The sequence below is a fragment of the Microtus oregoni genome, unplaced genomic scaffold (genome assembly GCF_018167655.1).
Source record: "Microtus oregoni isolate MIOR12 unplaced genomic scaffold, Mior012 000018F_ref0000195, whole genome shotgun sequence".
NCBI lineage: Eukaryota > Metazoa > Chordata > Mammalia > Rodentia > Cricetidae > Microtus > Microtus oregoni.
Genome location: NW_024543077.1, coordinates 3,635,181 through 3,648,641, shown reverse-complemented (window position 1 = coordinate 3,648,641; position 13,461 = coordinate 3,635,181). Strand labels below are relative to the sequence as shown.

Sequence of the window (13,461 nt, the reverse complement as noted above, 5' to 3'; positions counted from 1 at the left end):
TGGACCTCTGTGAGTGTGTGTGTGTGTGTAGTGCACAGAGGAAGGTGGACCTCTGTGAGTGTGTGTGTGTGTGTGTGTGTGTAGTGCACAGAGGAAGGTGGACCTCTCTCTCTCTCTCTCTCTCTCTGTGTGTGTGTGTGTGTGTGTGTGCAGTGCACAGAGGAAGGTGGACCTGTGTGTGTGTGTGTGTGTGTGCAGTGCACAGAGGAAGGTGGACCTGTGTGTGTGTGTGTGTGTGTGTGCAGTGCACAGAGGAAGGTGGACCTCTGTGTGTGTGTGTGTATGTGTGTGTGCAGTGCACAGAGGAAGGTGGACCTCTGTGTGTGTGTGTGTGTGCAGTGCACAGAGGAAGGTGGACCTCTGTGAGTGTGTGTGTGTGTGTGCAGTGCACAGAGGAAGGTGGACCTCTGTGAGTGTGTGTGTGCAGTGCCAGAGGAGGACAGGAGGTGGGGTCAGTTCCCTTGGACCCAGAGTTACAGGCATTTATGGGCTGCCTGCCATGTGAGTGTTAGGAACTCTGGTCTTCTGCAAGAGCAACTTGTGCTCTTAATTGCTGAGCTATCTTTCTGATCTCCTCCCCTGCAAGGTGTTTCTAGTGGGGCAGGGGTGTCACAGACACAGAGAAGCAAAGGCTCTCTGTGGCTAGTCCAGTGAGGTAGGATGAGGCTTGGAGACTGATTCTGCTCTTTCTTTTTTCTTTTCCAGACCAGGTCTCAGGGTGACCTTGAACTCCTGATCCACACCTTCCTCTACCTCTTGTGTGCTGGGATCACAGGAGAGTGTCACCACGTCTGGTTTATGTGGTGCTGAGGGTCACACTCTGGGATGTGCATGTTAGGAAAGTGCTCTAGCAGGTGAGTCCATCTCCAGCATGGAGCCTCTTCTGACTTCCATCAGAGCCAACCAAGCTCCAGAGAAGCAAGATGAGACAGTATATATCACATGTGTGACAGTGTAAGACACAGCTTGAAAGATGTGCACTGTCTTAGTTACTTTTCTATGGCTGTGATAAAACACCATGACCAAGGCAGTTGCACAGAGAAGGAAGTTTTATTTGGGGCTGACAGTTCCAGAGAGAAAGCGTCCATCTTGGCAAGGAGGTCTGGCAGCAGGCACAGTGGCTGGAGCAGCCACCGAGAACTCACATGTTAAATTGAAAACAGGAAATAGAAAAACTGGGAATGGCACGAGTCTTTGGACTCTCAAAGCCAGTCCCCATTGACACATTTCTTCCAGCAAGGTCCCATCTTCTAAACTTCCCCAAACAGCCACTAACAACTGGGGACCAAGTATTCAAATGCCTGAGGCATCTGGGGGACATCTCCTTCAAACCGCCATGTGCAGTTAAACTTTTCTTTCTACTCATTCCTCTGTTTGTTGTGTTTGTACATATGTACATTCACATGCATGCGTGGGTGCCTGTGTGGTGGTCAGATGACAACTTGCAAGAGTGAGTTCTCTCCTTCCACCATGTGGGTCCTGCGGATTGGACCCACTGAGCCGTTTTTGTTGCCAGATGTGCAGTCTTAAGCTTGGAAATTGGTCCTGTACTCAGCCCTCCCTTTTGTAGATGAAAGGCTGAAAGCTTACCAGATACAGCATTGTCTCTGTAGGCAAAGGCAGTGAGAGAGAAGAAGGAAGTCTAGGAGGGTGGAATTGGGACTGTTGCCACCCCGACAAACAGGACTTGAGAGAAGGCTGGAAAGCAGTCGTTCTTATTTTCCTTAAGGTGGGAATTCCTTTTATTGAGGCATAACAATTTTATAAAGACTGTGGGTCCTGACCCACAGCCCTCTGAGGTCACCAGACAGCAGGTTCTCACGGCTTCTGTCATCTGTGGTCCTCACCATGCTGGTGTGGATGGCCTTACCACAACAAATGCATTTTCCTCAGGCTTCCTCTCTGGACAAAACCTCTCCTAAACCACTGTCTTCACTTTAAACTGCAGACGGGCATTGTTTTTATAAAGTGCTTCCATGCCCTGCTTCTCTCTTGATCCTCCCAAAACCCTGAGGTAGATAGGGAGGGGCTGTGATCCACCATACATCCTCAGTCCTCTAGTGTCCTGGGTGGGCCCAGTCAGCCTCGCTTGTATGGACTCAATGCTTTCTTCTTCCTTTCTCATTTTCCCCAGCATCCTACTGGAGTCCTTGGCAGGTTCAGTACAGAAGGGCAGATGTGCCTGGGTGACTGCAGCCTGTAGTGAAGTGCAACTATCCCTGGGGTATCCAGTGAGCTGATCTTCCCAAAGCTTGCAACCTTTCCTGTTTTTTATTCATCGTCTAATCCTACATTTCAGGGAAGCTGGCAAATCTCCCTTTTGTCCAAAGGAATCTGATGTTGTTTTCTCTTGCCTAAATGTTAGGCGTCAAACCGGAAGGGTTCTAAAAATTAATATAATTTAATTCCCATCAGGTCAGTGAAAAACAAAGATGTTTTAGGAAAAAACACGGAAGGCTGAAACTTGCCTCCTCTTTTAGTTCAGTTTCTCAAGTCAGCAAGGATCACAGAGTTCTTTTGGGGCCAGGATCCCCTGAGTTTGCTGGGCCCACCAGGCAGAGAGCTGCGGTTTGATTCTATTCTAGGTAGCCTCTTATGAGGAAAGCAACAAGTGGCCCATTTGCCTTGTTCAAAATGGAGATTCTCGCAATACCTGAACTTTCATCAAGGCCCGTTTCAGCTGCTCGTAGGTTACAAACATCATCACATTCCAGGCTCCCAAACGCAGAAAGGAGGGCATAAATCTGAGGAGAGAAACAACTACCTCGTGAAGAGGACCGGGCTAGGAGGCACAGACACACCTACCTGTGCTGTCTCCATGCTATCTGAAGGCTGCTTGTCACAATTATTTTTTCTGAGATCCGTTTTGGCTTTGATGTCACTGCTGAGGGAATTTAGGCAGGAGTTGGAACCAGAAAAGGAACAATAGCTATCATTAAGGCAGGTTACAGTGTTTGGAAGTTAATTCTCAGAGGTCTGTGGGCTCACTCTGCTGGCTGCTTGCCCTTTGTTAAAAACTGAGGCCAGAGAGGCTGAGGCCCTCAAACCACAAAGTTGGGGCTGGAGAGATGGCTCAGTGGTTAAGAGCATTGCCTGCTCTTTCAAAGGTCCTGAGTTCAATTCCCGGCATCCGCATGGTGGCTCACAACCATCTGTAAAGAGGTCTGGTGCCCTCTTCTGGCCTGCAGACATGCACACAGAATATTGTATACATAATAAATAAATAAATAAATAAATATTTTTTTAAAAAAAAACCACAAAGTTGGTAAGTAGTGCTGTAGGGTTGAGGCACACTGTCTGACCCAACTCATCCTGACGCTAGGGGCTTTAGGCTCATTTACATGCATATTTCCACCCAGAGAAAGCCCAGGCTAGGACATGAAGAAGTAGATGTGGGGTAGGGTGGAGGGACCATGGCACCAGAAATCAGTTCGTTTCCAGAAAGCTCTGCTCAGCTACTACCCGGGGGAGAGGTCCATCTGACCCTGCTTCTCAGAGGCGGGGACGATCCTGGCCTCTGGTCCCTCAGCTCAGTCACTGTCCAATTGCTCCCTCTCGGTCCCCCTGGGTTCTGCGGGATCAAGTTATCATGCCCTGGGGATGCCAGGCCCTCTTCTGTCCCTTTAAACACATTGCTGTCCCCTCGGTTTGGATTGTCTTTCCAGTCTGAAGGGCTGCTCTTCATGCTGTAGGATTCATTTGGGCATGGCAGCCAAGTACCATGGCATTTCCTTTGTTGGGGAGGGTATGGGAAGGCTTTACTATGTAGTTCTGGCTGGACTTGAACTCAAGGCAAGCCCTACTTTAACCAGCTTGTCTTGGCTGTTCTTGAACCTTCATATAAGGATTATATCACTGTGGCAATATTATCCACACACCAGAGTCAAGCCAAACCTGGGCTAAAATCCTAGCTGCTCCAACTTCAGGTGCCTTGTCTTAGAAGTAAGGACAGTAAAGCTGGGTGTGCCAGCACCTTGTCTATGATTCTCTGAGGGAGGCATAGGGCAGATCCTGGCACACACACAATGTTCAATAAACATTTGTCAAGTGATAGAATAAACTGAGTCACAAGCTGAAAACACTCAGGTGAACCGTGTTGGGTAACAGGTTGAGTACGCCATTTCCAGACATGAGAACCTCTGTGGCTTCTGTTGGTCTCCTGCACTCAACTAAACATCACACACCAGAAAATACTAGCTGAAGGCAACAATGTGGGAGCCAAGCAAAGACCTTACCAGTGGGATAGGGTGTGGTCTTAGTGTTGGGGCCTCCATTTTGAAGCGCATTGTGGGGACTACTACCCAATTCAGAGGGCTGTAGCAAAGCCCTACATAAAGTACCTCATACAAGGCTCAACGTAGGGACTTGGTTTTCAGGATGAAGATGAACAACCCACACTATTGCATACTTGCTCTGTGTTTGGATCTTCAGATGATAAAAATGGATGAGTCACTGGCCTCAGCTCCAAGGAGCATGAAGATGAATTTGTAGGAGGTGAAATTACACTGGAAGGAGATCAAACAGTACTACTGATGTTCAGGGAGAGGGGGAAACACGTGTGAGGGAGGAGGTGGCATTTGGATTAGTTGGCAAGGGTGGCTGAGATTAGATTATACAGGCGTTGAGGAAGGCATCCCCATGGGCTAAGGTGCTGTGCACACAGATGCACACCCTTGGACTGAGTTTGAACTATGGAACCCATGTAAAGGTCGAAGGAGGGCACCAACTTCACGATACACACATACACCACACATAACATGTTATGGTGATAATGATAATCCTTCCATGCAGGAACAGGAAGCCTGAGTGTTGGCATGGAAGAATGGCACTCACGTTGCCATGAGTGTGGTGGTGAATGGTCAGAGCAGCAGGGGTGAAAATCTCCCCCGCCCAAAGTATTTGGAGACAATAATTTTATCTAGTCATGGCCTACTTTTTCTTAGGCTTCTGGGATAAGAAGACCCCAAAAACCAGGTGTGGTGGTATAACCCCTGCACCAGGTGTGTGTGCAGGGTTCAGAGGTGGAGCCAAGGGGAATTAGAATGTCAAGGTCATTGTTGGCTACTTAGCGAGTTCTAGGCTGGTCTGAAATTCACCAGTCTCAGAGAAAAAAAGGGAGAAAAGGACAAAGAAGAGAGGACAGGAGAGAGAGGAAGAGAGAGAGCTCAAGTTTTTTGGAAAGAGTGGTAGAGGCAGAAGGTGACAGCTTACCCTTTGTAGAAGGCTGTGGGGCCCTCCTGCGCCACCATCTTCAGCATACAGTGTAGTGGGCTGTGGTACCTGCCTGGGGGAGCATTCATGTATCTGGTCTTTACCACATCCACTGGGGAGGCCACCACTGTGGCACAAAAGCCAGCTCCAAAGGCGGAGACAAAGTGACAAGGGAAGTTGTCTGTAGAAGGGGAGGGAAGAACAAATTCCAGGAATGGAGCAGGTGTGTAAGCTTTGCATCTCCAGTGCAACCTTGACCTGGAGCACAGTACTCAATGCTCTTGGTTAGTCTTCACAAGCTAGAACCTAGCATCTCTCATTTCTGAGTAAGAAAGCTGTGTAGTTTTTTTTTTTTTCTTCTAGGAAACTGAAGTCAGAGAAGGCAAGGGACTGTCACAAATATACTGAGTATGGTGCTGGCCCTGGAACCCAGGGCTCTGGCTTCTAGCCTAGGCCTCTTTCTTCATCATAATCCTGAACTGGGTACTGCTCCTTGCTCTGTTTTTTTTTTTTAGATCCCTGATGCCTCTTGAGTGATACCCACTCCTGTCTCCCTACCCACTCTCACCAGTGAACAGGCGAGAGTCCAGCAGCTTCTCCTTGATGATGTCATAGGTCACCATCTCAGCACAGTTGACAATGGCGTTTCTCGTGATGTTGGGCCAAGTCCCTGTTAGGAAGGCAGGGAGGACTGATGAATGCAATGCTCCAGCTTGGGTACTGAGCTCTATAGCAGTGGACTTGGCCAGAGGACCACACCTCAGCCAAGTAGATCCCACTTTCCTTCTGTGGTTATCAGCTATCAAACTCCTGTACCTTCACAAACAGATGCCCATTGCTTGGCTGCATTTGGAGCATAGTTTGCACTCTGTCAACATTTCAACATGTCTCCCGGAGACCCAGAGCAGTCAGGAAAGGAAATTTTCCATGGAAGAGGGAGGCTGAGTCCCTAGGACAGTGACAGAATGTATGGCAGGACCCTGGGAGGCTTGGCATGCGTGGGACACCAGCAAGAGAGTACACTGGCAGCACTGCGACTGGGGTGTCCTACTCTTAAACACCACAGGGCCATTTTTCTCATGCAAAGATTCATGGGAATGGTAGTCCAAGCACAGGAGGGATTCTGGCATTTGCCAAGGGCTAAACACAGGGGACTCTACGGTCTTCATTCCAAAGGAAGTCCCCTCACTCACTCACTGCAACTGGCTCCACAGCTGTGCTCCTCCATGCTTCTGTTTCTGCTCTGTCCTCTGAAGGCTTTCCCCTTCTGTCCCTACATCTTGGTCTTTGAGATCAAGTGATTTTTGGATCCAGCTCAGCCTCTCCACCTCTGGCCTGCCTCCTGGCCCCCTGCCTGTGATGTAAGCTGCACCTTGGCTTCCTTAGTTCCTCTGCAGTAAACCCAGGAGGAGGGGACACCCTGTGCTCATTTCTGTCTCTCTCAGGCTCGCCTATGCAGGGGAGGATTGGTAAGGTGAACAATATTTGAGGTCCTGTGTCAGGTGGGGTATTGTATTTGGGTGTTCTTTGGGAGAGCCATGCTTTGGGAGTTCCTGCTTGCTGGGCTCCCTGTCTCAGTCCTCAGGATAGGAAAGCTCTGCCCAAGGGTACCATGTTTACCTTTCCACAGGCCCCTGACTCCTTCCTCCCTGGCAATGGTTCTGTAGGCATCCATAGTCCCTCTGTATTTCCTCTCGCCTCCAGTTCCCAGGCGTATCATGGCTTGAAATCGGACCTTCACCACATCTGTGGGCTGGGCACAGGTCACTGCCATGGCTCCCGTGGTGCAGCCTGCTAAAATCCTGATGGCGATGCTGGAGTCTGGAGATGGCAGAGAGAACCGTGAGCACTTAACACCGTCAAAATCTTGCCAGTGTCTATCACCAGTTTCCCCGCGTCCAGTTCTCCTTGTTGGACCACTCCATGTCCTTGACCCACAGGCCAACTGAGCTCCCACCCACCCCTGGGTGTCCCTGGTGCTGGTACTCACGGTCCTCTCCTTTGGGAGTGTAGAACTGTTTGACAGAGTCGTAGAGGCCAATTCGAATGGAGGCAAAGCTCATCTGACGATGCAGGCCAGCAACCAACCCGCTATAGGGACTCCGGGGACCCTCAGTGCGCACCATGGTCAGGATGGTACCCAGCACGCCGCGGTACTGTACACTCTGCGCCCCTGGGTTCTCCCCCTGGATCTGAGGGACAAGTGCAGGGCCTGAGGAGCTGATGGGTGACTGGGGAAGGAGGGGCTGTGTGTGCAAGATGGTGCAGTTCACAAAGCCGCTCTCACACCGGAGTGGTTGGTTTGCCTTCTATCTTATAGTAGATGGAGAGCGGCTCACCCAAGCCCACACCGTTACTGCCTTACTTTTATTTTAGCCTTTACGGTTTACAAAGCAGAGGTAGGTAAGCTGTAAAGAGCCGCATCATATCTAGGTATTTGGATTATTTTGGTCCTGAGGGAAGGTGGTAGGGACCAAAGCAGTGTGTGGAGTGGCCTTCCGCCAAAGCAGTGTGAGGAAGTTGGCACCTGGGCTGATGCTGCGCAGAAGCAGCTCCTCCTTCCTCATGAATCATAACCATTGGCCAAAGGCACCCACCTGCAGGCGGACCTTGGCAGTGTCCAGGGGGAAGGTGAGGAGGTCAGCAAAACAGGCTGCCATGCCAGCCCCTAGGAACTTCACAACTGTTGTCGGAGGCACTTCTGAAGGCTGAAGCCCAACCATGGTCTTGAGTGGCTGGGCCTGGTTCCTTTGGTGCCTATGGAGGTTCAAGGAGCAAGGTCGCCTGGCAATCCTTCAGTTCCCAGAGGCAGCTGCAGGAGATAAGGCAGAGAACACACGGAGTCTGGGCTGTCTGGCTCTGTCCTGCTCCCAGAGATCTCACAACACCCTGAAGGGGCGTTTCAAAGTGAGAAGACTGGGTACTGCCACACTTAAGCTGCCTGAACTTGGCCCATAAAAATCCTGTCTTTCACACCAAACAATCCCTGTCACAGAGGATTAAGGGGATAGCAGACAGGGCCGTTGGTATCATCACTGAATGGCTGAGGAAACTGAGGTCAGGCAGGCAGCATGCCTGGTTCTGACTCCACAGGCACCCTGTTCTCACAGTGTCTGCTGTTTCCTCACTGGGCAAGTTTTCTGAGGTGTCTCATGCCTCTTTCCCAAACAGGACAAACATTACTTTCGACTGGAGATAGTAATTCATCCTGGACTAAGCCAGTCCCACCCCCAACCCCCTCAAAGGACGCCTTAACCCTCCTGCCTCCTTGGTAGGTATTGAACTTAGGGCCTAGTGTAAGGTGAACCCTCTACCAATGAAATGCCTCCCTAGCACTCTCCTGTTATTTTTTAATTATTTATATTTTATGTATGAGTGCTCTGTATATATACCTGCATGCTAGAAGAGGGCATCAGATCCTATTACAGATGGTTGTGAACCACCATGTGGGTGCTGGGAATCGAACTCAGGACCTCAGCTGAGCCATCTCTCCAGCTCTCGTATGTATGTATGTATATGTATGTATGTATGTTTGTACGTATGTATGTATGTATTTGAGGCAAAAGTTTCACTAAATTCCCCAGGCCAGTCTCGAATCTGAGATCATACAGCTTCAGGTTCTCAAATGCTGGGATTCTATCCCTACGCTGCTGTGTTTGGCCTGGATATACCTCTCTCTATAAAAGAATCCTTCTCAGTTTTTGTTGCTTCCCTCTGTAGGGTTTCCTGACTGGTCTGTTGGTGGAACTGGGCCTCAGGTTCTTGCTGTTGAGCCCTCTCTTTCCCAGTGGCTGAGGGCAGTGGTCTCACACCACTTGAGCTGCATTCGTTTGGAATACAGTTCTCTCAGACACCGGCAGACTGCCTCTTCACTTCCTTCACACTTCTCCTAAGATGTCACCTCTAAAGAGGATCTTTCCTGAACTCAAATGCTAACTCAGTACCACTTTCAATCATCTCGTGGCACCAGTCACCCCTCGACCTCATCTGCTGCTGTACTGTCCCCCTCAGATGCACCGGCTCCAGAACAGGGGCCTCGCCCATCTAGGGGCGATGTATTTGTTGAGAAAACAGATGGCAACATCTTTGGGAGCTCCTCTCTCACATCTGTCCAAGCCCGTCCTCACCTCATGCCTCTGAGCTATTCCAGGGATTCAGCTGGTAAAGGCCAGCACACATAAACCCACCCATAGGGCTTGGTTTCCCGGAATAAAAACCCACGCCTGTGAGCTGCCTATGGAGCATTGTCAGCAGACCATAAGGGCTGGTTTAGACAGTGCCCACAAATAACTGTAGTGCACGCTGAACTGTGGTCAGTATAGATGTGGTCAGTATAGGAGCTGTCGAGGAGGGTCCCAGAGGAGGAAGACTGTCCTTTTGCTTGTAAGGGGTACAGAAGGATTAATGTAGGCCAGGCTTGAAAAGGGTTTTTGGCAGCTGCAATAATGAAAAGGATGGTCTAGGAGAGGCCTGAACCTGTAGGGCAGTGGCTCTCATCCTTCCTAATGCTACGACCCTTTCATACAGTTCCTCAAGGTGTAGTGACCCCCAATTATAAGGTTATTTTGTTGCTACTTCATAAGTGCAATTTTACTACCATTATGAATCATAAGGTAAATACCTGATATGCAGGATATCTGATATGGGGTGGGGGTTGAGACCCATAGATTGAGAATCATTGCTATAAGCGAAGCTCAGAGCAGGAGGAGCTGACTGCTGGGCTGTAAGGGCCCTGCAGTGGGAGCTTTCCACATACATCGATTTTCAGCTCCTGTTAGGAAGGGCAGCAGAGGCTTGGAGACATTAGCTTGCTCAGTGTACACAGCTCCTGGTGTCCAAACCCGTGTTCAGCCTATTTCAGGTTCAAAATCACTTTGGAAAAAGCAGGGCAGTACCTAAATCCAGTTTACAGATGAGAAAATAGAGGCTTAAGATGGAAAGAGGTTGACTGACCGCTGGTCACAGAACTCCAATCTAATTGTTCTGATAGCCAAACCATCAGTTGTCATTACTACACTATCCATGGTCTAGTCAACGTGGTCATCTGTCTTTGGTTGAGCATTCAAAGCAGTTACTGAGTGCTTCATAAAACCAAATATACATGTCTGGAGAAGGCTGGCTGAATACCAAGGTCCACTAATCAGATGAAAGTCATGGGCCCAGAGAGGCTAAAGTCTATGTGGGTGGGTACAGTCAGACCTTGGCTCTCCAGGCTCTTCTTTCAGCCCATCTTCTTGTCTGTCTGAGTTGTAAATTGAGAGAAGCCCAAGGAGGGGGTTCTTTGGAGAGTGAGGCCTGAGGCCTAGGCTCTTGAAGCCAACTTGGCTGGGAACCAGCTGTGCAGGCGTGTTAAGGAAACACCATCCACTTGCTCAGGCCTCATTCCCCTTTGCCCTACAGAAGGGCAGCCAGGCCTGGCTCCTTCCCAGCAGGGAGGTACTGGATTCCCTGCCCAGGCCTGGCATGTACTGTGGGAGCAGCTGACTCTCTTGATGGCATCTGGTGGCCTCTTCTTCGCCCCCAGCCTTGGATTTGCCTGGAGAACTAGGCGGCTGGGTGACTTGCAATCACGAATCTGAGGTTCACACAGAGGTGGGGAGGCCCCTGGGATGAGCCTATCTTGGGACCATTCAGGTGCTGGCAGAAAAAAACCTGTGTTCTGCTCTGCTTTGTAGAGAAACACCGAGGTGAGTCACGCAAAGGACCTGTGTATGGCCACTGTCACACCGTGAGTGACTCCTCTGCTGGAGGGAACAGAGGGTGGGTGGTGCTGGTGCTGAGCCAGGTCCTGCAGAGACCACTTAATGGAGTTTTCTCCTTACTGGGGCCAGGTGCGCCTCTGGAGTTTTTGCTTCCTTGTCAACCAGGGCTTCCCTTCTCAACTCACTTTGTTCTCTGCTACTTTTGACCCTGCTGTCTTGTAGCACTGCCTCACTAACTGTAGGTCCATAGGAGCCTCCAAAGCAGGGAAAAGATCAACTTTCCCTCCTTCTCTGTGAAGACAGTCCAAGGAGGGCCAGCTGCCCAAAAATCATTCTTACCAAAATGAGGAGACAGGAAATGAGGTCAGAGATGACCTCAGGACCCTTTGGTAGAGGGCTGCAAATGCCAAGGTTAGACTTAGTCTAGTGGAGAATGAGGAGGGGCTGGGGGGTTGGAGCATGCAGGTGCAGGCATCAAAGACAGACCAGTGAGGATGGTGTTGGAAAGGTGCTCACAAGAGACCAAAGCCTGGCCGGGCGGTGGTGGCGCACGCCTTTAATCCCAGCACTCGGGAGGCAGAGGCAGGCGGATCTCTGTGAGTTCGAGACCAGCCTGGTATACAGAGCTAGTTCCAGGACAGGCTCCAAAACCACAGAGAAACCCTGTCTCGAAAAACCAAAAAAAAAAAAAAAAAAAAAAAGAGACCAAAGCCTGAACTTGGTCAAGAGCTTGCAATTGGGTGCACCAAGTCTTTGAAGGAGTATCCCTGAGCCATGCATCAGAAATAGAAAGGACGGGGAGACATTCTTGAGTACGTGGGCAAGGTTAGAAAGGCAGACACAGTAGGACCCTCCCTGAGGTCAGAGCTCCCCAATCTCCTCCTTGCTGTGCCTCAGCTGTTATTTGAAAATCCTGGTGGGCTGCAGACCTTTGAAACCATCTGGAGGTGCAAGTTCTGAGCAATCCTCATCCTGTGGCCCTGCTAGGGCACGCAAAGCATGAGATGCTCCAGTCTACAGGGCCCATTTGTGTTTGCTGAGTGTGTCCTGCCTTCAGCTTAACCCGTTCTCTCAAGCATTTGCATCTGCACTGAGGACGCCAGCAAGTAGAGTGAGCACAGGCTTTAGAAAAGTCTGCCACACCTGGACCAGAGATGCCCTCATCATCTCTACCTAGGAAGGGCCCCAGGACAAGTGCTGGAGAGGAGTTTGTCCTCTGGGCGGAAATCCTGGGCCAAAGGAGGACACTGCCCATCTGTGATCTGTAAAATTCTAAGAGAGGGGCCAGTAGCACAAAGGGGAGTCTTGGGGAGTCACACAGATATGGGAGCTTCCCTAGGGCTGCACTTCCTTCATCTTGACCAGGTGGGGCTAGACCGAATCACTCCTGGCTGTGAGCTTCTATGGAAGGGAGAGCAGGCAAAGGGGGCAAGGGGAGCTGAGGCAAGGTATGGGGTCTCACCTATCAGTCTAGCCAAGGTAGGGGCTCCCTGGGGCTCCATTCCAGTGGTGGCAGCAGGATCCGATGGCCCCTCCTCACCATTCACTGTTGTCTCTGTTGCCTCTGGCTCGGTACTGGTCTTAGGCACCAGCTGACCTGAAACCTAATTCTGAGAAGCTAGTTGACAGCCTGATCACTTGACAAGAGGCGGGCTGCTGTGCGGCAGGGAGGGGAGGGGACCAGGGAGTTCCAGATCTGGTTTATCTTCCTGGACCTGGGGCTCTTTAACATGGCTCTTTTGGGTTTTTAAGAGGAGCGCTACATTGGTGATCAGGGGAGATGGGGTGTGGTGTGTGCATTGTCACCTTTGAGAGCCCAAAGGTTCTCAAAGAACCCAGGGGTTCTCTGGGGTCTCTTCTTCCCAACAGCAATGATGATAAGCACCCTTTCTTGGTGCCCGTCGGGTGCTTGGTATTTCAGACACATCATTTCTATTTCCCTTACCCCCAAAGAAACAATTATTATCGGGATCCTAAATTTAAAAACAAAGTAAAACAATGTCCACTTAGAGCACACAATTCAAACACTTTTTGTAGAGTCAGGTTGAGCAACTACTATAATCTAGTTCAGAACATTCTCATTACAGCTCAAAAATACGAGTCACCCCTTCCTCCCCGCACCCCAGCTTCAGGCAACCACTCATCTTTCTGTTTCTATTTGCTTGCCCTAGATATTTGTTTGAGTAGGATCATAGAGTGTATGGCTTCTCGTGGCTGGCTACTTTGACTTGCACAGTGGTGTTACACACCGAAGCGTGTATCAGTACTTCACTCCTTTACTGTGTGTAGAACCCTCATGAGTCAATGCTTTACACAGAAAACTGAACCTCAAGGACAGTGGCTTCCCAAGTACACAGCTAGGATACCGCCCATAACACATATAACACACATTGGGTCTATCTGCTGTAACCACTGTTCTCCACGACATGTCATCTGCAGGCACTGAGGTTGGACATAGCTGACAGAGAAGGCAGACAAAAAGGAGAGGGGGCAGGAGAAGATAGGCAGGGAAGAGAAGATTGAGGCCATTTTGAAGCTAGAGCACAGA

General features: G+C 50.0%; 1 protein-coding gene across 3 annotated transcripts; it reads right to left on the bottom strand.

The window, feature by feature from the left end:
- Positions 1-1,076: 1,076 nt before the first annotated feature.
- On the bottom strand, positions 1,077-12,448 carry LOC121458894 (mitochondrial uncoupling protein 3-like). 3 transcript variants are annotated; one of them, XM_041668259.1, is made up of 8 exons: positions 12,376-12,448; positions 7,809-8,023; positions 7,202-7,403; positions 6,832-7,032; positions 5,780-5,881; positions 5,212-5,392; positions 2,654-2,744; positions 1,077-2,384 (listed from the first exon to the last, which is right to left on the bottom strand). In XM_041668259.1, the coding sequence occupies exons 2-8, from the start codon at positions 7,932-7,934 to the stop codon at positions 2,355-2,357; spliced, it is 933 nt and encodes a 310-aa protein (XP_041524193.1). In that variant the 5' UTR covers positions 7,935-8,023; positions 12,376-12,448; the 3' UTR covers positions 1,077-2,354. The 3 variants fall into 3 exon arrangements, with proteins under 3 accessions (XP_041524193.1, XP_041524191.1, XP_041524194.1); XM_041668257.1 differs by having other exon boundaries at positions 1,077-2,009; XM_041668260.1 differs by having other exon boundaries at positions 1,077-1,607.
- Positions 12,449-13,461: the final 1,013 nt, after the last annotated feature.

Coding starts and splice junctions, on each gene's coding strand:
- LOC121458894 (XM_041668257.1), bottom strand. CDS start 7,934: ATGGTTGGGCTTCAGCCTTCAGAAGTGCCTCCGACAACAGTTGTGAAG. Junction 5,393..5,779: donor GGACTCTCGCCTGTTCACTG/GTGAGAGTGGGT, acceptor CCCCTTCTACAG/ACAACTTCCCTTGTCACTTT. Junction 2,745..5,211: donor CCCACAGCCTTCTACAAAGG/GTAAGCTGTCAC, acceptor TTCTCTCCTCAG/ATTTATGCCCTCCTTTCTGC.